Below are 26335 nucleotides of genomic sequence, written 5' to 3' on the forward strand. Positions count from 1 at the left end.
ATCATCAAGAGTTTTCCTATTCCACTATTTTCAATTTCTGAAATACTTGGGGGTTGACAGTCATATACAAAATAGATTTCAAAGGATCCAGGTAAGCAGCATAATCAGATTTGGATGCACACATTTTTAAAATTAGTTTTCGAGTTTATAAAGCAGATCTACTACTGTGATGGATTCAATACCATTTTGTCATCAGAGAATATGTTTCCTTAGAGGCCTGTTGTGAAGTTGCTAAAAAAAATACCTACATAGACCCAGCAATGTTATTTTTAGGTTGCATCTTTTAAAAGGAGAGGTAGAGTTCACCAATGAGATTGTGGCTGCTGTTAAGTCACAAGATAACAGAAAGGTATTTTATTGATGTAATTTTACATTTAGAAAAGGATCCAAGTCTAGCCATTTTCCAAGTGCCCAGTCTTAGCCACCATCTGACTGTAGATGTTTCAATCCCACTACTGTAAATTACTATATGGTATATGACAAGATATAATAAAGCAATGTGAGACTTCCTGACCTCTCCCTACAGAAATGTGTAAGACTGTGAACATAGTGCCAGTTAGATCCTAACACATCGTAGGTTCTCATGTAGTGACTCGGATGTATTTGCCTCCAAATAAACTGCCAGTCTCCCCTGACGGAGAGGATATAAACCATTTAAATGATGCTGCCACTGCTGGAAAGTCTCCAAAATTCTTAGATCTGCATCCAGAGTCTACGGGAGATTGAGTTCCCAAACTTTTCAATCAAGGTTTCACTCTTAAATCAAGGTCTGACAACCACCTAGAACAGGATATTCCAGTTTGGCTTTTAAAGTATGCTTTGACCATGGTAGGACTGGTATTTTGAGAGACAGAGGGGAAAAAAAACGCTGAGCCTCTATACTCAAGCCACTTGATAACCTTATGCTCCACCCACATTCCTGACTTCCCAACTCCCTTTCTTTTGCTGAGGAAGATTCCCCGAGACAATATCTGTGCCAATCTTAATCTGTTTTGTATGTGCATCATCACCACAGCATGGCCGCTAACAGGTGGTGTAGGTCAGCACGGGGGAACCAAACCCAGGCTGCTGAACTTAACCACTAGGTGATAAGGCCACCTCCACATTCCTATGATCTTTATAGCACAAACAAGTAACAGAACTATTAAGTGGAAAAACCAGGACCATAGGCCAGAGCTGCAGCAAAGTCCATCCTTTTAACTGATCACACTATTCCACTCTCAAAGGACAATCCCAAAGACATTATCCATCGCTTACTGATAGAACACATTCTGATAAAGGCGTCATTGTACAAACATCAGAAGCGTGTACTGAAGGGGAACAAAATTTGCCACCCCAGAATTTCTCTCTTTAAAGTGAGGATTTTAAGCTGACTGAGAAACAAAGGACTCAAAAGTTTTTGTTACCTCCCCCTTCACCGCACAAAATAGAACCCGTCTCAGGAAGCAAGCTATCACTTTAGCATGACATAACTAGATGGTAGAAGAGGATCCTAGAAAAGCCTGTTGGGCTACCCCACGTTTTTGTTTGCGTGGCCAAACATTTGGTCTTTTCACCCACCTGTGAATTGCCTTACTTCCAAGTCCCTGACTCTCCCACCCCAACATCTTCTGTCTTTAGCTGATGGTATTTAAGGTGAGGGCTTCAGCTCTTTTGGTGAATTACTCAGTTTTCCTGGGTTTCTCTCATGTATATAATTAAGCTTGTTTTCCTCCTATGAACCTCTCATGTCAATTTAATTCTCAGACCAGCCAGAACCTAGAAGCACAGAAAAAAAACTACTTCTTCTCCTACAGTATTTACACAAACCTAGATGGTAGAGCCTAATACACACCTAGGCAATATACTAATCTGATGGGACCACCATCATATATGTGGGCTGCTGTTGCCCAAAATGTTACGCAGCGCATGACTGTATATATGTATTTTTTAACAATTCCAATAATACACCCAAAAATACATTGTTGGATTCTTCAAACACCTGGAACTATCATGGCATACTGACAAAAACAGACATGAAGCCTGGATTTGGGGAGAATTAAATAAGTTATGAAAAAATTTATTACTCAAATTTCAAGGCAAAAAAATCTCAGGTTGTAATCTTCTTTCATCTATTGGGCACTACTACGCAGAAACAGATTAACAACTAATAATAAGTATTACCACAATTTACTTCAGAATCAAACTAGTTTAGTAGATGACCAATGCACATTAAATAGGCAAATATGACAGGCTTTAGGTTTTCTTTATAATTTACTTGAATGAGATCAGTCTCCTCAGTCTAGATGAATTTTTCTTAGCTATAAAATGATTATTTCATGTCCTTGGCCTAGGGGTCAGGAGAAACCAATAGAAAAAGAGCGAGCAGTGAGTGAAGTGTATTATTATGTTGTCCCAAATGCATAAGAGATCTTTTCTCCTTGAAAGAAAGACCCCAAGGCCTCCATTGCACTTTTATTTGAATGTAATATTTGGGACAATTGTCCCAAAGGGCTAGTATTTCTCAATTTAATCTGAGGTCATAATAAAACAATCAACAAAACAGTATTTGGGATTTCAATTTCTCACCCTTATCATCAAGACTCACTGCCTCCCATCATCAATATTTATTGAGCATTTACAGTGTACTAGGCACAATAGAACATACAGAAAACATTGTCCCTGCTCTTGAGGAGCTTACATTCTAAAAGAAAAAAAAATACACCTTTTAAAAAACGGTATTTTTGTTTGGTGTTTTCTGCAAGGTACTGAGGAAATAGTCTGTAGGGTGAGCTTTGGGTATAACTTAGCCCCATCATTATTTAAAGACGACAGGAAAAGGAAGGATTTTAAAGGCTGACAATGACAAGACCATTCAGGATAGGTAGGGTTTACAGGGAAATAAACACAATCTCATCAACTAAGGAGAGATTTGTTGCAGTAAGTAGGATGAGGGGAATAGTTTATGGGATGCAAGCAAAGGAGGCAGGGTATCCTTAGACATTGAGTGGAGCCAGAAAGATCATGCGGCCCTTTTCCCAAGTACACGGCCACCAAGAAGAAATGGTTGGTGACAAGACAGAAGGCTAAAAAAGGTAATCCTGTGCACCTGACACATAGAATAAAGGATTAAAATTGAAGACGGGGTATAAGAGTATCAAGAAATTCTTAAAAACAAAAGTGATTTGGAAGCACAAAACTTACAGTTAATGCTACCCAATGTCATGATGGGTCAAGAACATTGTGGCTGCCTAAGTTAGAAAATGCCATATACCAAAATTTTAAATGGAACAATTACTTTTCTCCAATCAATCCCCCCTGCCTCTGAAAGAAAAAACAACTAAAACTTTTATTTCAGGGGGAGGAGGGAGTATGGGACATGGTTGGGAACAGTAGTTCTATTAGTAGTATTTTGTTGTTATGATAAACTTCGTATTTAAACTTGGTAAAAGCCCATTAGCTGCCAAGAGGGAATAGGAATAAATTTCCCAAAATGTACAATTTCCTTTAGAGAAGCTTCAGAACCAAAAGATTAATTTACATGAAAAGCTGTAGAGAAAGTAGTTGAAAAGTCCATTCATAAAACTTTTATTCCACTTACATGAACTTAATACACGTGTTCTTAACAATTATGCTTGGATTGTTCATGAAAATTTCATAAGACATTAAACAAAGCTAGCCATCATCTCAAGTTATTTCCCTGTTAACTATTTTTACAGCACATGCATGTTAGGCAAGTATCAAAAAAAAAAAAATCACAAAAGCAAAAAAAACTAAAAAAAGTTAAATACATGGGTTTTTTGTTTTACTGTTGTGCTCGATATACATGAAGTAATGGATATCAAGCAATTCATTTTTACTGCATCTTTACTTGTACATTTGTTCTTAGGTTGCCTAAAACATTTAAATACAAATAAAATGAGTGTAGCAAAAATAATGAAAGCAAACAGCAGGTAACTTTACAAATAATGGAATGTGAACCGTTTCTGCCCTTATCCAGAGTAAATTGGGTCACGATTAAAGGAACACTTCTGCAGCTGTAGCCAAAAGTGTGCACACTGAGACTGAGTATTCCATAGATATACATGGTTCAACATGTAATATCCACGGGATATCCATTTCTACTACAGCCTTGTAAGTCCTCCAAACCTTAAAGTACCCACAATAACTACACCTGTGACTGGAACCAATTATCCCTTTTATTCCCCACCACAAAAACCAATATGCAGGCAGTTTTCTTTGCTTAGACATGGAAGCAGTTTTAACACTGGCCCTTGTGAAGCCACAATGTACCAAAAGTACTACGCCAAACATTTATAACTTGTATAAAAATTCCACATCCCCATATTGGCCACCTCAAGATGAAAACAGATAACTCCCTAAATGTTAACTGGCTCTACTCCCCTAATATTAAACATAAAAACCACATGGGAAATATAGAAATTCAAATAGAAGTAACATAAACCTGTCATAAATCGTAAACAAAAAACTATTTGTGGGACAGCATGGATGACAAATGGTCTACTGTGTAAATTTTAGAATGAGGCAGACAAAAGTTGGAAGGCCGGTTAATTTTCCCCTCCTTCTCCTGCTTCAGCTTCGTCTCCTTGGGTATCTGATGTCCACAACTGGTAAAAGAAGGAAAGATGTCTCAGTTTGAAACAAAGTCTTAATACACATGCCAAGGTACCAGAATGTAACCATGGTTTTTGCTGAAAGGCTTTCTTAAAGAAGTTGCAGCCCTGAGGACAGCTTCAAGATGCAAAACATCTCAATACATTTACCTTCTCCCTAATCATTTTGTAAGCATGGTAAATACAGTACGTAACGGAGTTATCTTCAAATAAAGTCAGATATAGGATATTCTTGGTTATTCATAGACAGTAAAGAGAAAGTAGAAGAAATCATATAAGTGCTACAAAATACTAAGCATCAATAGCTATCAGAGTATCAGACTGTCCTGTACAGCCCCAATAAGGGATGGATGTATAAGTTTAGTGTAACTAAACCAGAATCATCTAACTTGGGCCATGCTCAAAGAGCTCAGGTTGACCACTTTCCCCTGGTAGAACTTATAAACTGACTCCCACCACCAAAGAGAATCCTAGATTCCATGAAATTCAAGAACTAGGATCAAGTCTGAACTAAAATACAAATTTAGCTTTTCTAACATTTTTAACTTAGAAAAACATTCCTTTGTGAATTTGTATGATTCAAAATAGTTGAACTCACAAAATAGTATGGTCAGAACCCTATCTAAGAGGCAAAATTTGATTGTCTCATAGTGGTAGGATTATGGATTATTAATTTTTTTCATTAATGCTAGTTTTTAGCAAGTTAAAAGATCTAAAACTTACTTCAGCTGCTTCAAACATTAACATAAGTTTTACCACTCTACAATGATTTTTAGAGGTAATTATAAAAGGATCAACAAAACAATCTTAAATTTTATATTGCTTATACACTGAAAAATGAAGTGGGGAAAAAAATCTCAGTAATTTTTTTTTCTCCCCCCAAATCACCCCTTAATTTTATTTATTTATTAATCACATATACCTCTGGCCTGGAAAGGAGACTTTACAGTTAGCCTGTGCCCTCCTGTTAAACAGGGAGTTTTGTAAGTTAAGATTAAACTGTCTTCTAACATCTCTTTCCAGTTCTAACCTTCAAAAATTCTTGAATTTTCCATACAAACATGAAAAAATTTGATACAAGATATTTTTCTTCCTAGGGTTATGTGTTGACAAGATTGGAAATCCAGATCTACACTCAAATACTAGGTAGTTTTAGCAAAATTTCTTTGACAGACAAATGATCCAATCAATCTATAATGGTGACCAGTGATATACCAAGGCTTAAAGACACATACTAAATAGTGACAGAATCAGAATCCTAACCTTGGTTTTCTTCTTACTCAGTTGTTGCATATGTTCTTCATGCTACACTGATACCAAAATCAGCTGGGAGTATATATTTCACATCAGGGCCTCTCAAAAAGCGATGTCAATGCAACAGAGTAACTAGGTCTCAGATTCTACCTTTTAGAATAACAACTACTTCATAACTTCAAACCAGAAAGCTATGAAAAATTCTTAAAATTAAAATTAGCTAACAGATTGAAGTGCTTCTTTCATTTGATATAAATAAAGATTCATCAAGAAACTATAGTTCACTCTCTTGACTAAAATAAAAATCTCACAACATTCCCCCCAATTACACTTTCTAAAATAATTTTAAGTTTACTTAGTAATAAACAAGTACATGATACTGCTCGAAAAACTCTTTGCTGAGAATTTTCAACACTAGAATGTAGAACTGGTTCAGAAAATTGGCAGTGGACTAGAATAAAGCTGAAAGAAGCGAAATGTATAAAATGATGATATACAGTCCCCAAGAGAAATACCCCTAAAGCTAACAAACCAGTAGCACTAGCTATGATCTTCATTCCTGGCTCTTTACCCGACACACAGCAGATACTTGATAATTTTTTCACCTCAACTTCAAAACTTCTAATTTAATATTTATCTGAAGGAGAAGAATGAAAAACCTATGGGACCAAAGAGATATATCAACCAATTGCAATGTCAAGACTTTATTTGGATCCCTCAATTCAAATTAAAAAGCTGTTTTAAAAAAACACAAAAAGAGACAATGGGAATTTGAACACTATTTAGATACTTAACATTATTAAAGCATTACTATTCACTTTTTTGGTGTGATATTGGCATTGAGGTTCTTTTTTCAGTCTGGAGTAAACCAAGAAAGACAATCATGACCTTCTACAATCACTTTTTTCACTAAGACCAAGCAAAATAGATTTCCATTTGGATTCTGTAAAGTATCTGAAATTTTGCAACTGAAGTGATCAACACACTGCCATAGCTGTATAAGTACAGAAGCAACTTTATGGTCAAGAAAACCATTTTTAATGGAATTTAAACATAAAGAGAACTTCAGTACTCTTCTACAACTGAAATGGAAAAATTGGAATCACCCAGATTGAGGTGGAGAATAAAATAGCCTGTATGATTAACAGTTCAAAACCAGATTACAAAATTATTTTAAAAACTAAATTTCAACAACAGATACATAACTAATGAAAGTGTACATTTTTAGTCCTTGGTCTAATATCTCAGTTTCCATAGGGTGGTTTTCTTTATAGTTTTAATAGCAGATAAGATCTTCTATTTAATAAGAGAGACTAGGAATATTCCTTCTAGTAACCTGTAACAAAATCTCTTCAACCACATTAACCATTAACGATACTGTTATGTACTTACTGTCAAGTTGTCTCTCAGTAATTGCATTATTAGCGTGCTGTCTTTGTATGACTCTTCACTTAATGTATCAAGTTCAGCAATGGCTTCATCAAAAGCCTATGATTAAAAAAAGCATATTTCAGTGCTCAAATAATAAGAAGTACTAAATTTACACATATCAGGTAAAATACATACTGTCTTTGCAAGAGAACAGGCTTTCTCCGGGGAGTTCAGAATCTCATAATAGAACACAGAGAAGTTAAGGGCCAGACCCAATCTGATAGGATGTGTTGGTTGCATTTCCTTTTTGCTGATTTCAAAAGCTTCTTGGTATGCTTGTTGTGACTGATCCACAATCCCTGGATAATAAAACACACGAAAAGGTACTGATAAAGTTTACATTTCATCTTCACCCCTCAGACCAAACTTTTGATATCCAATGATATCCTCTAAAATGTTAAGCTGTAGCAACCTTAGAACACGGCTCTTAAAAAGAAAAAAAAAAAGGCTTCTCCTAGAATACCACTCTAGCCATTGGTCAATGTCAAGATAAAAACAACTCCGTACTTATCTCAGCACTATTATATTTTTAATGATTAGTTGGCACTGCTCTACAGTTATGCTGTGACGACTGTTTCTTAACATTGTGAGGAAACATTCCTATGCACAAAACTGGCTTTTCAGCAAGGCTATATTTTAGAATACCAACATTAGGCAATAAATAGTCTAGGACTAAAAAAAAGAAAAAAAGTATATTACTGCTCTTTATTTAGTGCTCTAAGCAATTAAAAAACAACAAAAAAGTTGCTTACACTTCAGAAATAGACTACTTCCATACTATCTTATTTTATAGAAGTTCAACAAACAGGTTGAAAAACACAGCATACCTTTCTTGTCATCACCAGCAGCAACCTCAGCCAAGTAACGATAGTAGTCTCCCTTCATTTTCAAATAGAAGACTTTGCTCTCCGCTTGTGAAGCATTGGGGATCAAGAACTTTTCCAAAAGAGACTTGGGAAGAAAAGAAAAAGTCATAATAAGAATAAGATATTTACAAAAGTGAAAGAATCTGCATTTAAGAATATACTATAGCCTAAGCTATAAAATTTTAATACCCAGTTGTTGCTAATAACAACAATTTTTGAATGCAGTAGGCTCATGAATTTGTGGTTTGGAAGTAGAATGCCTTGGACAGCAATACTCAAAATGTGAAGTTAGTGTTCAGTTTACTATTTAATTATTTATACCTTTGATTGTTGGCCTCCCCCCCCACTGCGATTTATTTACATGCTCATAAAGACTGCACGTTTCAATGAATATGAAAGCATGATAGCTCATAACATTTTCAAACAAGATGGCAAACTCTCCATTTTCAAGGCAGTCATGACATTAGAATGGAAAGAATGAGAGACAAACCTTTTGGGACTCTGGAGGAATAAGACTTAAGCAGAAACCAATAGTGTAAAAGACACTACCAGAGTCCATGACACAGGAAGCAGAACAAAATTAACTTCATTTATAAGAACGCAATTCAAGTATTAATAGCTCACAACAGGTAAAAATCTGTTCGAAGTAAAAGTTTTACTTTTCCTAACTAAATCCTAAGTGGTAGGATTATCAGAATTATAGATCTGAAGAATAAACCTTTAATTTCATTACAGCGATTTTTAGTTAATAAGATACATGTTTACAGATCACCCTAGACAGAAAATAAAACTTCACCAAATATAACTTTGTGTAAAACTATAATAATCTAAACTAATTTAAATCCTAATGTGCTAATAATAATATTCTACAAGTGACAAAGAGAAAAGGAAAATCATATTAGGGGCAGAAGGCACAACAAACTAGTCTTTTTTTCTTTTAAGGCGGAGAAATAATTAGGCAAATGTTAAAAAACCCCAAATGCTCACCACTTCTATTTCCTCCTACTAAATATACTCTAGGTATCAAGGTGAAAGTTAATTTTCAACTGGGCTTAACTCCAAACAAGTCAATTTTTATATGGAAAAAGGTATTTAATTCTTGGTTTTTATTCTTCTGGCATTCACTAAATAGTTTTAGTCTATACAGCACCTACCTACATGCAAAATAGTTTGAAAAAACGTTGTAAAATAACTCTTTGTTATGCCTACTTCATTACTATTTTCAATGATGGAGGGAGGGGTGGATAAGCTTTTAACCCAGCTTCTCTCCCCTTTCCACACTTACGTTACAGATACACAGATGAAGTGGGTGGTGGCCAAGGTGGCAAAGCTGCACTGCATTACAGGAAGGGGTTGGAGGTGAGACAAGTCAACCTGACATGATGCTTCCTGTGATTATTAATCAATATTTGAAACTACCGGCCTGAGATCAGAAGAGCACTTTGGTTGGGATAACAAAATCTTTATTATACCACACCCATACCTTCATATTCAAGGATGCATCAGCTGCAAAAGTGTATTATCCTTTGAACACCATGCTCTTTGGGGCATAAATACTCTTTGAACGCTATGGCTGCTCTTTGAGAATCTGCCTCAAACAGAAGATAGTTCCATTTAATATAGTAAGTGGGTTTTTTTCCATTTAAACAAATGACCAGGTCTTTTCAAGTTTTATCTTAATACAAAATGCATTATTCATTCATTCATCTCTGGGAGATTGTTTGGCATAGTGGCTTTGGAATCAGTCTAGGTTTAAAACTGTGGCACTCCACGGTTTTAAGGGTAAATTCTATTTCTGATTGGCTAGGCTAAAGGTTAAAACTATAAATTCTAACAAAAGAAAGTGTAATGTGATTAACCAGAATTCACAAATAACTTCAAATTAAACAGTGGAAGAAAATATATAAATTTAAAGAAAGCTCCATATACAATTCAATTGTGAACTGCTCTCTGGCTCATTTACATATTATTTAAGATTACACTAAGAATACTTTCAAATAAAAGAAGTGACAATAACTAAGCCCAGCCATGAAATGAACTCTCTATCTAGGCATTCCTGTTTTACATTTCACTGTTTCAACATATTTCTTCCACTTATTCTCCAAATACTTATATACCACTGTGCTAGGCACTGAGAATATAATGGTGAGCAAGACAGTCTCTAAGTTTGCGGGTAAGTGGTCTAGCAAGGAAGACAACTGAAACTAAGAATAACACTGCCTGGTCGCATCCTTCACTTTTCAGTGACTTTATCTAACCCTCTCTATACATGTAAAGATGAAGGCCACAAACATGTGCAGTTAGTTGAGGGTGAATCACTTAACATGTAAAACTTTCAAGTATACATCAGAAAACTTGAAGAAGTTATTTAGGCAAGGCGTCAATAAATGTTATGAGAAAACAGTAACTCATCTTTATTTTGGTAGCCTTAAAAATGTTGTTTTACACTGAGTAACGCATACACACAATTTTTTTTTTTTTTGGTGAGGAAGATTAGTCTCCAGCTAAGACGTGTTGCCAATCCTCCTCTTTTTGCATGAGGAAGATTGGTCTCAAGCCAACAGTCATATCAATCCTCCTCTATTTTGTATGTGGGTCACCGCCACAGCATGGCTTGACCAGTGGTGTAGGGCCATGCCTGGGATCCAAACCGGTGAACACAGGCAGCTGAAGTGGAGTGTGATGAACCTAACCACTACGCCACTGGGCTGGCCTCATATTGAGAATTTCTAAGACAGCAGTTAAGCACCTCTTCCCCCAAAGTGAAGTGAATTAGCAATAACACCTCATTAAAACAACAAAAACAACTTTAAAGCTGCTAACTAGAACCTACAAAGTAACAGGAAGGTGAAATAACAGTAGTCAGCCTGCTTACTGGCCTAATGATAGGCCAAAGGGACCAAGCATCGACAGTGGCAAATGTTTCTGGTGAAATGCTGACTTTAAGTTGAGAAAGCAAACTCATCAAACTGCACATATTAAATACGTGCAGTTCATTGTACACCAACCATACCTCAATAAAGCTGTTAAAAATAAAAGAATTTGTGGGGCCAGCCTGGTGGCATAGTGGTTAGTTCGTGTGCTCCACTTTGGTGGCCTGGGGTTCACAGGTTTGGATCCCTGGTGTGGACCTACACACCGCTTATAAAGTCATGCTATAGTGCCAAGCACAGCATGGCAGCATCCCACATACAAAATAGAGGAAGACTGGCACAGATGTTAGCTCAGGGCCAATCTTCCTTATACAAAAAAAAAGGTGAGAAAGGATAAATGGCATACTTTTATCTATCAAATCTTCCAATGACATGATGCTAAGAACCATTTAGATTTAAGAAACAAAAAGCAAGACAGACTGGATTAAAGATTAAATTTAAAGAGGCTAACACTTTCATTTAAAAAGCTAACTATGAAAGAATATAATTGTGGTAGACTGTCTCCAAAGATGGCCTCCACCAGTTCCCCTACCTTCCCTCTTCATGTATGCCATTTCCCCTCCTGTCAAGAGGTGGAATTTATTTCCTTTCTCTGGAGTCCAGACTAACTTTGTTGACTTGCTTTGACCAAAAGAATGTGATGCTCTTCCAGTTCTGGGCCTAACCCTGAGGAGGACTGGCAGGTTCCTCTTTTGCTCTCTTGGAGTCCTGAGCCAGCCTGTAAAAAGTCAAACTACCCTGAACAGAAAGGCCAAGCCACCCCCAGTCAAGGGACATGTTAAAGTGAGCCACTTGGATATTTTAGCCCCAGCTAAAGGCAGCAATGAGTGACCCCAGCCAATACCATGAGAAGAACTGCCCAATGGAGTCCAGGCAAGCCACAGAATCACCAGAATAAATCACTGTTTTACGTCACTGAGTTTTGATTGGTTTGTTATGCAGCAATAAACTGAGGAAAATAATCATTAACATTCACATGACATTTTTGACACTTAAATTAAGTACTTTATATGGATTATTCAATTTAATCTTCCCACAACCCTAAGGTACAAACTACAATTATCTCCAAGACAATGGGGCCCAGCAATGTAACGTAATGTGCTCAAAACCACAGGTAACTTGTTAAGGTACAACTCCAACTAGGCAATCTGACCTGTACTGCTAACATTATGCTACATTTTCTCTACCTCAATACGGTGACATGCCTACTAAAAAGGATAATTTGATTCCAAAATATTAATACAACTAGGAATCAAAGCTAAGGAAAGTACTTTAGTTCTACATTGTGCTGATGAGACCAAGTCTAGAGTCTATTAGTTTCTTTAAAAATTTATCAAGGGTGTGGCTGGTGCAGTGGTTAAGTGCACACGTTCCACTTTGGCGGCCCGGGGTTCACCGGTTCAGATCCCAGGTGTCGACATGGCACTGCTCATCAAGCCCTGAGGCGGCATCCCACATAACACAACTAAAAGGACCTGCAACTGCAACATGCAACTGTGTATTGGGGAGCTTTGGGGGAAACGAGGAGGAAAGAACAACAACAAAAAAAGAAGACTGGCAACAGATGTTGGCTCAGGTGCCAACCTTTATAAGAAAAATATATCAAGACCAGCATTAACAAACTGAAGAGTGTCCCAGAAAGCAAGCAAACAATGGTGAGGAAACTAGAAACTGTCACGAGGATTGAAAGAATATGACACGAATGGCTCCGGAAGACAAGAGTAGTTAAATTTAGCAAGAGGTAGATTTCTGCTCAATGAGAAAATTTATGAGCAGTCCAAACTTGCAATAGGCCACGTAGTCAGACAGTGAGTTCCACTCTTTTTGGAGAGATTTTAAGGAGAAATGAGAGGATCACTTTAAAATTTTGTACAGAAGATTCATAAATCAAATGTGGTCTCATTCAACTCTAATGTAAGATATGAAAGAGAGAGTCTGTTGAATTAAGTTAATTGTAACACGAAAGAGGTGATGAAGTATGTTAATTTATCAAATTGACCAAACAGAAATGAAAGCTCAATTTTCCAGACGTGGAAGCCAGAGGAAACAGGCAAATGTAGGGAGAAGACCAAAATTAAAAGAACAAAGGAAGAAAAAAAAAAAAAGGAAGTAGCACTTATCAGAAAATAACAGTGATAAGGAAAAAAATTACAGGCAAGCAAAACAGAAAATGGAAGGAAAGAAAGGATGAATAGCTATTTCAAACTATCCAGAGACTTTCCTGCTAAATATACAATGCAATCTCCTAAATTTCATTCATCAACAGTATTACAATGAAAAGTGATGATGACTCTAGGACACTGTAAGAATCTGAATTTAAAAGGAGAGGCATTAAACAAGGAAAAAAGTAGATGAGGTATCACCACTTCAACTATAAAAGGAAGGTTAAGCTGACTACTGATATACTTTCTGCTTTTAAAATTCTTCATGTAACAAAATATACTAACTTTCTAATCCAAATAGAATTTATAATAGAAAAGGATTTTCAGGTCAAACACAAAACTTAAGAACATCTTACACTCAAGCACTAAACTGAGGCTACAATGTTAATCCATATGAATTTTGGTGAAATATTCAGAAATTCACAGTACTTCCTCAAGCAATTAAGCTGAAGTAGAGTTAATACATATTCTGACTTTACTCACTAGTCATCCTAATGTTAAGTGGGACAGGAAGCAGCAAGTTGCCACCAGAAGCCTATATCCAATACCTCTTCGTAAATGGTTCATAATCCAGAGATAAATAAATGATATGGTTCTGAACCTTAATCTAATCAATGGGTAAAATACGTAGAGCTTTAGATGTTAGAGATAAAAGATTTTTCTCTCTCTACAGCATCATGGTACAATTAACCACTTAGGTTATGAAAACACAAGATATATTGGGTCAAATAATGATTTCCCCCCAAACCAGCCAATTTAGCCAGGGCAGAATACATTAACAATCATATCTAACATGTGCCTTGATCCAAAGATGGTGTTCATAACATCAATGCTTTGACTTTGAAGTGTATTAAAATGAAGGAACTATATAAACTGACAGGTCATCTACTCCTGACTGCCCTTCCTGGAGTAGGCTCAACCTGCCACCACTAATAGGAATTTAGAATTTAAATAAACATTCAATCCTGCCTGTGGTCAAGTATTTCTAATACAGTAAAACATCAAAACTTTAGGTAACAATTAGACTAGAAACCACCTAAAAACACCCAAACTGCTGCCTCAGCTACTGCAAGACCCTAATCTCTGGGCATTCAAGCATTTCCTGGAGCAACAGCTTGGTGTGACACCAGAGTATAAACTCTCAAATCAGGCAGACTTTGAACCCCACTCTCATCACTAATTTAGAGATCCCAGGCAAATTAATCTCTCAGAGCCTTAATTTTCTCATTTATAAAATGACAAATGAAAATCTGCTTATAAAATAATTAAAATGAAAATCTACTTCAAAAGGCTGCTATGAGGTCCACGTGAGAGTACAAACAGGAAAGCACCAATCACAGCTCCTGAAACAGTGCAGGCACTCCAACTCAGATGTAAATACAAGATATGGGGATCTCAACACTCAAAAATCTGCTTTAGTGTTCTTGTACTCTCAACTTTAGTACTTTTCGTTGGGCTCAGTAATCTAAGATTTGTGTAACTAGTAAGAGTGGTGAAATAACGTACAAAAAGCTTTCATTTAAAAACATAGGATTAAGTCATATCAAAGGACAAAACATAAAAGAAAAACATTTTCCTTTAGTACCTATTCTTTTTACAGCAGACTTGCAAAGGGGACAAACTATGGAGACAGACTGCCTACTGCCTAAGTTCAAATCCCAGTTCACTGCTTACTGACTGTGTCACTTTACAAATTCTGAAATCTCCCTGGGACTCAGAGGTTTCTCATCTGTAAAAGGGAGATGGTAGCAGCAGATATAATACACAAGGTTGTTGTGAGGATTAAATGAGTTAATATACACAGAGCATTTAGAACAGAACAAGAAACCTTATCCTTTTGAAGGGTAAAACAGTTTAAGCTGAACCACATTCCCTAACTATTTTCTTTCCTTCAAGTACTGTCTAAAGAAATCAAGTAAATTACTATAGAAAATACTTGCGCTGTCATCACTTTAAAACAACACCTTAACTAACCAACCCACCACCCTCCCAGAAACCCACGTTAGCTCTGGACTCTTCGCTTACAAGAAATAATTTCCTGAAGTTTAAAAAATGCTAACTTATTCTTTCCAACAGTGGTACTTAGTATTTCTCTCAACAGGAACACTTTCTAGAAAAAAAGTAGTAACAATGAATGCTCCATATTCATAGTTTAAAAACTTTAGGTCTTAAGATTGCTTAATACTCATAAAAAAAATTTGGAAAGCTGTCAGGATCATAGTAGTGGATAAAAGTTTTCCAAAATTCTCATTTTTGCTTCAAAGCTTGAATTTTATCATTGGTCACAAATAGCATTTGTTTCCTCTAAAGTGACAGGCTCATTTCATTCATTTTCAAGCTGATGTTTGCCAAATACCCAAGTCTGAATAAACATAGCTCGCCTGCCTGCCATTCTTGGAAGTAAAGAGCATTCCATGAAAAAAAAAGCAACTAGTTCAGCTCACAACTCAAATAATCACAAATGCTGTTCCTGGAAATCACTGCTGTACTTACTATTTTGCCTCACAGAATATTAAAAAGATCTTTACATAACAGCTATTATACAATAATTTTACAGCTTCAAGGAGATTAAGTAAAGCCAGTCATCTTTTTTAAAAACTGTGTGCATGGTGGTAAAGAATGTAATATCAATTACCAGTACAGCATGGTGCCACTTCTTTATCAGTAGCTACCACTGCTTTTGCATCAATGCTAATGTCGACACAGTTAAAAGAGCCAATTATGACTTAGTACTGTCAAGAAAGTAGTTGTGGGGGTCAGCCCCGAGGCATAGTGGTTAAGTTGGTGCACTTCACTTTGGCTGTCCAGGGTTCACAGGTCTGGATCCTGGGTGCAGACCTAGCAATGCTTGTCAAGCCATGCTGAGGCAGTGTCCCACAAAGAAAAACTAGAAGGATGTACAACCAGGATATACAACTACGTACTGGGGCTTTGGGGAGGAGAAAAAGAGGAAGATTGGCAACAGATGTTAGCTCAGGGCCAATCCTCACCAAACCAAAAAAAAAAAAAAAAAAAGTTGTGACCTCATGGGCTCCCTTAAAAGAATCCCAGGGGTCTGTCAAAGACCACTTTTAAGAACTGCTGATTTAAAATAATCTGGGCTAAGGGCCAGCCCCATGGCCGAGTGGTTAAGTTTGCACGCTCTGCTTCAGTGGCCCAGGGTTTCGCTGGTTCGAATCCTGGGCGCAGACATGGCACTGCTCATCAGGCCATGTTGAGGCGGCATCCCACATGCCACAACTAGAAGGATCCACAACTAAAAATACACATACCGAGGGGCTTTGGGAAGAAAAAGGAAAAATAAAATCTTTAAAAAAATAAAAAAATAAAAAATAATCTGGGCTAAATATCCACCTTTCAATACCTAGCTCCAATCCTACGTTCTCCCTAAAGCTAATTCTCAAAACCACTCACTTTAGTTTGCAGTACCTCTAGTGTCTAGTAAAGAGCTTTTAACTGAAGGAGAAACAAAAGGAAATACCCTAATTTTTATCAATAACGCACCCATATAATACTATATAGACATTAAAAAGAATGAGGTGTGAGCAAAACAAGTCAGACAGAGAAAGACAAACACTGTATGATTTTACTTGTATGTGGAAGATCAACACACACACGATGGATAAGGAGAACAGATTAGTGGTGACCAGAGGGGAGAGGGGTGGGGGAAGGTGAAAGGGGTAAAGGGGTACATATGTATGGTGCTGGGTAAAAGCTGGACTCTTGGTGGTGAACATGATGCAGTCTATACAGAAACTGAAATACAATAATGTACCCTGAAACTTACAGAATGTTGTAAGCCAATACGACTGCAACTAAAGAAAAAAAAAAAGAATGCAGTGCATACCAAAATGGAATGAGGCATAAGCTATCCATCTAAGTCTGTGTGCGTGTAACTTACAAAACAGTTTGTATATGATTCTATCGTACATGCATCAAGGACACAAATATCTTCATGGGCACATCAAATTCCCAGAAGGATACAAAAAGGACTAGTAGAGATTACCTCTGAAGAGGTGGGATGATGTCAGAAGAGTTTTATTTTTTTACTTTATATCCTATGCTCTATCACATCTAAATTTAATCATGATTTCGCATCTTTAACTTTTCACAAACGCATGTATGATTCTTAACCTACTTACTTCTTAAAGATACATTTTGCACATATTAGGCACTCAAATATTAAATCCCCAGGTTGAATTATAATACATCTATAATTTGAACAACTTTATTTAAATATAACAGAGAAAATCTTGAGAGACTGAAGGAGGAAATCATCTTAGCTCAGAATCCTGAAGTCTATTATCAAGAGTTCATCATCTTACCAAACTTCTAAATAGTTAAGGCAAAACATAATAGAAATTGAGGTTGAGGCTGATACTGTATGTTAGATAACGAATACTCAAAAAGAAAAAGCAATGACAAGTGTTTGGGTGCTGAACTAAGCACATATACTCAGAAAGAGCAGAATCAAGGGGCAGGCTAGGTACATCCTAATGTTTCCAGAACCCTTGGATTTGCTCTAGGTTTCCACATAATGACCCTAAAGGAGGCTAAGCAAAACAAAAACAATCCAATAGGGTGGGAGTATAGTTTGGGGCAGCAAGGTAGATTAAACCTATTTGGAAGTCAGGAGGTCTGGATTTTGGTACTAACTGCCACCAAGAGGAGCGACAGAACCTTCAAATACAAAATCATGACCTCTCCCCCCATTCAATCTTCTTGTGTTTCACTACAGCATTAATGTCAACACTTCCTCCTTGCTATTTTATCTCAGGAAAAGCCTCTCTAAAGCACTGAACACTTCCCCCCCAACAACTATTCCTTAGCTTTTCATTAAATTCAAAGTCACTTTTTCTTTCCTTTCTTTCTTAAATGGGAACAGAGAATGTATAGACTAAGGGTCCTTAGACTAAACTGTAAAAACTAACAAGAACCCATTATAAAATGTTTATATATTTGTTTCAGCCCTAAAGAATGGCCCACCTGCCACTATGCATTCAAATCATTGGGCTATGTGCTCTGATTTGAGCTTGCCAATTAGAATACATGAAGCCAATTATCAAAAAGTATATTTCAAAGAAAAACTACAAGTTATAGAGCTGGGATATACTCCCCTTTCAAAAAGTACTCCATTCATTATAGAATGATATAATCCATTTAGAAAGCACTTTGGCAAAATACATTTAGTTCATAAACTTTGACAAAGTATACTTACAGGGGCATCTACCTTAAAAAACAATTCAATTGATAGATTTGCACCACAGGGTATATTTTTAGAAGTCCTCATTGCTGTTTAAATTAAAAAATATAATGTCCTCTCTAAACATGATTGGTTAAGTAACAGGACAACATCATGTATCTCCCAATATGAACCATGAAGGAAGGAAGAATATCACTTCCAGGAATTCCTCTCCAAAACGCAATCTGAATTTCATCACAAGGAATCACCAGATAAATCCAAATTGAAGGACCTTCTACAAAATGGCCAGTACTCTTTATAAAAGTGATAAAATCATGACAGGCTAAGACTGAAAAATGGATCCAGCGTAAAGGAAAGACATTACAAAGAAATGCAAAGTATGATCCTGAATTGAATTCTGCACCAAAATTAGATTACAGTGGTATAATTTGTGAATAAATTCTACAGGTTATATAATAGTTCACCAACTTTATTAATTAACTGATTTTGATAATTATACTGTGGTTATGTAACATGTTAACATTTGGGGAATCAGGTAAAGGATATATGTGAAATTCTTCGTACTATTCTTCCAAATTTTTTTCTAAATTTGAAATTACTTCAAAAATGAGAAGTTAAAGAATAAATAACTGATAAGAAAATTTAACTACCATATATAGAAAAGGTTACTTTCCTTTCCGGTTATTTAATATTACAATTATTATATAAAAATAAGTTCTAAAGAAAAATCCTTTTTAATAAATAGTGACTATTTCTGGAAGATGGCACTACCAATGAGTCTGGCACACTATCTTGACACTCTTTTTGTGCTCATCTGTGTTTTTCAAATTTCCTTACTGGGCTGGTAAAACTTGTATTCAGTAGAGAAATGGCACAAAAACAGGTGATTTGCTTGTAAACAAAAATATGAGGGATGGCGAAGAGGTTCCTATTTTGTCTTAGAGAGCATTTCACCAATTGGTCCAAATGTTAAATTTAACTTCCATTAAGATAAATATACATAAAATGTCATTAACAAATAGTAAACAGCCTCAGAATTTCAAAGCAAAAGAATCAACCCCTAATGAGACAGTTATTGGCTGCAACTTGAAAAGATAGCTGGGTTAACAGTCTTCTTTGACTTGACCTCATCAAATACGTGAGTGGGAAAGACCAAGCCTCCATACCCCATTCCTGTTTTTCAGATTGTGCTATCATGGCCCTCTTCCATGAACACAACAAACACAGAGAAGTTAGGATACAGATACTCTGCTTTCACACGAATCATGCACAAACAATGCCAGTAGTTAGAAGGCAAAAGGTGGTACGAAATTGAGGCACAAGGGCCCTCAAATATAATACTTGTTATTTTCATTTAAGTATAGAAGCCTAAAATAAAGTCTAAAACTGAAGCCATTGCATTAAATGAAATTAAACAAAGTGGTAATTTTTCCAGTTATTTTGACAACCTCCCCATCCCTCCTAAAACCCACACATTTTAGAGCAAACATAATGTTTTAATCTACAACTAAGGTGATGCTACCATAAGGGACAGAAAATATGAGTATTTACGGTATGATCTAACATAAGTTGTTGAACCTCTAAGCTTCAGTTTCTTGATCCGAGAAAATGAAAAAGCTAGCCTGGATACTCCTTCAAGCCTAAAATTCAATGATTCTATAAAGTTCAACTCTCAATTTATTTTGTTATTTAATTAAAAAGCTCAGGGCGAGCCCCGTGGCCAAGTGGTTAAGCTCGTATGCTCCGCTTCGGTGGCCCAGGGTTTCGTCAGTTCAGATCCTGGGCACGGACATGGCACCACTCATCAGGCCACGCTGAGGTGGTGTCCCACATGCCAAAACTACAAGGACCCACAACTAAAATATGCAACTATGTACTAGGGAGATTTGGGGAGAAAAAACAGGGGAAAAAAAAGGTCAAAATACCCTATAAATATCATTTTTAATAACATCCTCAGCAGGAAATTTAATTCCAATTCTGCAGGACAATGTAGAAGTTCAAATTTCCAGTCTTGCACAATTTACCTGTGTACATGGAGAATTTCCCCAGAACTTTCACTTTATTCTGTAAGTATATAATCACTTTATCCTGTAGTATATAATCAGTGTATGTAATCACTTTTATCATTTTATCTGAGCCTTTTATCATTCCTAGATCTCAAAATTCTAAAAAGAAAGCAGGCTATGTTTGTTGCAATAGGGGCCTAACAATTTGGAAATTAGTCTCTTACTCCCCCTTGTGGCTCGAATGGCTTCCTTTCCTTCAATATTAACTTGATCAGTTGCTTCCAACCAACCAACTAGCAAAGTGCTCTACCAAAAATGCTAATGAATCAGGTTGCCAGGAACTAATTTTAGGTACTGCAGACATTCTGACTATAAACTCACTCTTCTGTGCAATGTTGGCCTAAGAGAGCAAAATCTTCAGTGTTCTCTGAATGGTAAGGTCATATAGCTATGAAGGGACAGAGCAGCTTAACTTCAAGGATGGAATCATAGAGAATTTTGACCAATCACTTAACTGAATGGAAGTTCCATTAATAATAAATAGATGCCAATCTTCGCCATTTAGGTTTTAAAAAAATCAAAGAGTAATTTGATACAGCCAAGATGTATTATCCCTGGTGTTTAAGGAATGTTAAAAGCCAGCCTAAAATTTCATTATGATTGTTCTTAAAAGCTAGACAGTTGCTCCCTGATTTTTGCCCAAAACGAAATAAAAGATATCTGCACAAAACTTAATGCTGACAAAAAGCCTGGAGTGTTGTAAAATGTTTGTTTTTTTGAAAAGTCAACTGGGTGAACGGGCTAACAATAAGTGGGATGAAAAACTGCTAAGTTAAATCAGGTTCAGAGAGTTGCCTGCCTCTGGATCCTTAAGGCTAGTAAAATCATGCCAGGAGAATCAATGTTTTACCTCATATTCAAAAGGTAGCTCCTAAAGATAAAAAGTAAAACGGTACGCAGTACCAAAAAGAATTCCTTGCGCATTAAGTGGTAACTGCTAAAAGTGGTCTGACACTCTTGGGAGCTTTACTTCTCCCCTCCCCCAGAGCCCCTTTTACAGCTGGCATCAACCTTATCCTGAGCTGAAGTATCTCACCAATCAAGGCCCCATTTCTCAAATATTTCCATCACAAATATTCTGTGATGGAAACACCTAATTTTTGATAGTGTTTTTTTAACTGGCACATGCACACTGTGTATTATGAATAAACTCCCTAGTGGGATTAGATTTTATCAGTCGCTTTTTAAAATGGTTGAAAACCAGCTCTTCCATATTCAACCAACATGCAGTACTTTCCCTCTCAGTCTGTGATATTTTTTGTGCACATGCCTATTTTCCTCTCGAGGTTGTTGTGATTTTTTAAAGAGCAGGGGTTTTATATATTTTTTTTTAATAGCACAGGGCTTATAGAATAGCAAGTGACAAATATTAAATATAAAGAGTTTAAGCGATTTATTAAAATTCTCTTAAATTTAGTCTCAAAATTAATAAATCAAGCCACACTGAAGTGGTATCACAGAGATACAGAAGGTAAGCAGTATATTGCTATTTAGTATTACCATGGGGGTGGTGTTAACTCACTAATTCTCAAAACATCCTAGAGGTAGATACTATTATCATTCTCATTTTGAAGATGTGGAAATAGTCACAAAGATCTAATAACTTGCCCAAAGTCATTAATATAAAACTTTCAAACCCAAAAAGTCTGTATAGACTGTGTTATTTTATATCACCCTCTAAAATAAGGTAATTCACACTTTAGTTTCCTTTATTTTTAGAAATATTACACAAGACTGTTCAAGTCTTATCCCAGTGTTCCAATTAACAGTCTGATGATAATCCCCTCTATCAGATGGAAACCTGGAAAGGGAAAACTAAAAGAGAAAGTTGTTATTCTTAACAAAGAGCATGTTCACTTTGGGATGTCATATTTCTAAACAGGTGCCAAACAGTAGTAAAGTACTTATCAAACTACTGAATTGAGAACTAGCTTGTTCTAAGTATACTACAGCCTGCCTATATAATACTGTCCTCAACTGTCAATTCCACAGAATCACATTTTAGAAGTAATGTGTTTTCGGTAGGATTTTCATCAAGTGTCCCTGGGTTGAATGTAGCCCAAGTACGTCCTCCTAAATTCTTGGCAATGGTGTTTATTATGTTTTAAGAAGGAAAAAAATTATGAGCTGACAGTTCATGAGTCTTAGATCAACAAGAGAAGCAGGTCTTTCTCAGAAAAGCATTTGTAACTAATCACTTAAATGAGAAGCATTCAACTCACCACTGGGTTCCTTGGTAACACGGCAAATCTGAAAAAACTTAGATCCCAAAACATGCTTGCAAAACAGGAATTAACCTCCACTAAAAAAGTTTCTAACTTCTCTCATGATGTCCAATTCATGGAACAAATAGACAAAATTCCAGTACAATAAAACTGGGCACTCCTTGCAAATTAAATGTAATAGGATCTTTCCCAGATTTTAAAAGAACAAACATACATACAGGTCAATCTACTGGACAAAGTCTTACTTTGGTCTATTTAACTCTACAGATTAACATTCGACTGACTGTCCTTACATTCTTACCTTGTCATACTACCCGTGGCTAATATCACTGTAAGCATACTTTATTCGGGGTACAAGGGAAGAAGGCTCCTACCACATTCTTTCAAAAGAAACTCAGAAAAACATACGTTGAAACCTTTTAGTAATCTATTCTAACGTAAAAAAAGTGCATGTGGATCATACTAACAAATCAGCTATACTCATCCATGCTTTGTTGCCAAGATCCACAGTGTAGCAAAAGAATGTCTGAAAAAAATTAGTGAAATCTGCCAAGAAAGACGACTATTCTATACCACATTACTACTTATGTCACATTCTACCTTATCCGAAAATGCAAAACTAAATCAATGACAAATAACAAGGCTACCACACAGCCATTTTCACAGATACAAGTTTTTCATCATTACAGGGAATTACTCACTAGAGAACAAATGGACCCATTGCACAGAAATGTACCTAGTACAACGGGAACTGCTGAGATATGGTGGTTAAGCAGGCCATTCCTCCTAAGCCAAATTCAAATTTGTGCTACTTAAAAAATATTAAGCATAACATATTCCTTCAGTGTACTTTACAAATTAAATACCACAAACATCCACAGTCCTGTTTTCAAGAATTAAGGAATGCAGCCAATCCTCTAAAGCTGAAAACAACTTAGACATCAAGATTAAAATAAGATCTAAGTCCAAGTAACCAAACAGAAACCCTCTGGCCATAAAGATAGGAATTAGCAACAGCTTGTATCAAAGACAGTGAAAAGACCAAAAGCTTTATGTGCAGGATTTAGGCAAAGATTGAGCAGAAAAACAGAGGGAAAGCATTCTTTTACAGAAAACTAAGAGTAAAAGCTGTATGCAGCATAGAACTGGGAAAATAACAAAGGTCCAAGTCCAAGTGAATGACCACCAGCAGTAAAAGGTTTACAATTTAGCTTCTGTCCATTAAAATTAGATCAAGTTTATCCTTACAGTATTACTTTCTCGCCAATACGCTTCTGAGTGGGTGAGTAAGGGGTACAACTACTACTAGTACAACGGGAATGGCAAATAATCCTGGGTACTACTCATGGGAGTGTATCATACAACCGAGCATCAACATGAATGTAAAAGGCTGAGAACCAATAATCTAAACAACACAGCAATAACAACTTGCAATCAGAAAATGAAGTCAAAGCTGAGTCCAAGATACCACTTTAAGTCTAGAAAACATACTTAAATTAGCCATAGTCAGGTGTTGCTTAATGACGGGGACACATTCTGAGAAAAGCGTCCTTAGATGATTTTATCATTGTGTGAACATCAGAGAGTGTACTTACACAGACCTAGACGGTATAGCCTACTACACACCACACCTAGGCTATGTGGTACTAATCTTATGAGACCGCTGTCATACAGGCATTCTGCCGTTGATCAAAATATTGTTATGTGGTGTATGACTGTAGTTAGAAAGGACAGGTAGTTTCAAAAGAAAGATAAACTCTGGCTTTTGGCACGTTGAAATCAATAGCAATTCTAAATCCTTTAAAGATCAGTGACTATTCTCAATGTAAAACAATCATAATAAAGCAAGAGCTATGGGAACCAGGATGAAATCACAATTGAATCTCAAGAATGCTGGAAAAAAAAATTCTAAGGCCTATTATTTCAATGGACTACAAAGTTGTTTTTTTTTTTTTTTTAACTTAGCTGACATCAGAACACCCATAATTTTGACTTAAAAAATTTTTTTCTTAGACAAACACATTCTTCAATATAAATCTGCCAAAGACCACTTATTTTGGAATTAAAAACTAGTGGTCAAATTAATCTAAATAGTCCAATAACATTTAATTCAATATTATAAAGGCAGAACTATTTCCTATACTGGCTCCCTTTATGTGCTAGAACCACCTATCAGCTGTGAAAATAGGTATTATATTCATGGGAGAAAAACCCTAAGTCTTTCATAGGTTAAAGAACCAATTCCAAAAAACTAAGATTAATGTATAGAGATGATGATTAACAAACTATGACAGAGGACACTGAGAACCTATTCTGGTATTAGTAAAAGGAGAAAATTAGTCCAAAGAACAGAACCAGATTACCACAGATCAAATCTTCAAAAAAACTCTCAAAAGAAGCTCTGATTTTCTTTATGAAAACAGAACTATTTTTGCATGTTAACCAACCCTCCTTTTAAGAGGCAAAATCTAGTGTCACTTCCTTTGCTTGCAGTTCTTCCATGGCCTTTAAAGTCCCCCATTCCTTACTTTATAACATTATAGTAGGCCCTTTGTGATCTAACCAGTACCCATCTTCTTCTAGTCTCATGTCTTGCAAAATTATTTAAAAAGTCCTTTAGGGGCTGGCCCCGTGGCCGAGTGGTTAAGTTCGTGCGCTCCGCTGCAGACGGCCCAGTGTTTCGTTGGTTCGAATCCTGGGCGCAGACATGGCACAGCTCATCAAACCACGCTGAGGCAGCGTCCCACATGCCACAACTAGAAGGACCCACAACAAAGAATATACAACTATGTACCGGGGGACTTTGGGGAGAAAAAGGAAAAAAATAAAATCTTAAAAAAAATAAAATAAAATAAAAAGTGCTTTAATTGCAGCAACGTTCCCCTCACCTAATGATTAACCAAATTCCACTTGATAGCCTGGCTTACACTTAGGTTCTTCATTCCTGGGTAAATGCTGATGATGCCCATGACTTGGGCTAAATGCTTGAGTATAGTAAGTTTTTTGAGTACTCTCTGGAATCCCCTTCAGCTTCTATTAGCAGTCATATCTTTATTAAGAGTCTGATACTTGTTTCCAAAACTATGCCATTATAGTAGCTATAATTACTTAAAACGTTACATTACTTAAATGTTATGAAAAACAAGTACGAAAAGATGCATTCCTATGAAAACTAAGTTGAATGTTTTGGAACAACTAGTTTGTAAAGGAGAATCACACACAAAAAAATCACTTGGGTTGGACAAGCAACTAAAGGATTAGAAAAACTGCACATTTCTAGAAGGATTCTAAACTGATTGCTTATCAAGCATTTAAGTTCTCATTCTACTATGCAAACTCAATCTGCATTTTATAAAGGGTGCATTTATAGGGGTGGCTAGCAAATTATTTTCAAACTGTGCATGTACACATATTCAAAGAAAAGGTCTTAGCCCCACATTAAAAATGGGCAAATGAACATACATATCTATATGTTTAATTTAAAATAAATGTTTAAAACAAGTATGATCACATAGCGGAACTACTTTTCAATTAATCAACTAACTAGGATGCTTCTACTATACCACTACTAAGGTGTTACCA

At 36.2% G+C, this 26335-nt stretch overlaps 1 protein-coding gene across 8 annotated transcripts in view; it reads right to left on the reverse strand.

Annotated features, from left to right (window-relative positions):
* Positions 1-2441: 2441 nt before the first annotated feature.
* YWHAZ (tyrosine 3-monooxygenase/tryptophan 5-monooxygenase activation protein zeta) overlaps positions 2442-26335 on the reverse strand; it is a 33992-nt gene continuing 10098 nt past the window's right edge. For all 8 annotated transcript variants that reach the window (XM_070631904.1, XM_070631901.1, XM_008526627.2 and 5 more), the window contains exons 3-6: positions 8126-8249; positions 7434-7597; positions 7260-7355; positions 2442-4607 (exon numbers count right to left, since the gene is read on the reverse strand). In XM_070631904.1, coding sequence (XP_070488005.1) covers positions 4548-4607; positions 7260-7355; positions 7434-7597; positions 8126-8249 — 444 coding nt within the window. In that variant the 3' untranslated portion in view covers positions 2442-4547. The remainder of the gene's footprint in view (positions 4608-7259; positions 7356-7433; positions 7598-8125; positions 8250-26335) is intronic.

The sequence above is a fragment of the Equus przewalskii genome, chromosome 8 (assembly GCF_037783145.1).
Source record: "Equus przewalskii isolate Varuska chromosome 8, EquPr2, whole genome shotgun sequence".
NCBI lineage: Eukaryota > Metazoa > Chordata > Mammalia > Perissodactyla > Equidae > Equus > Equus przewalskii.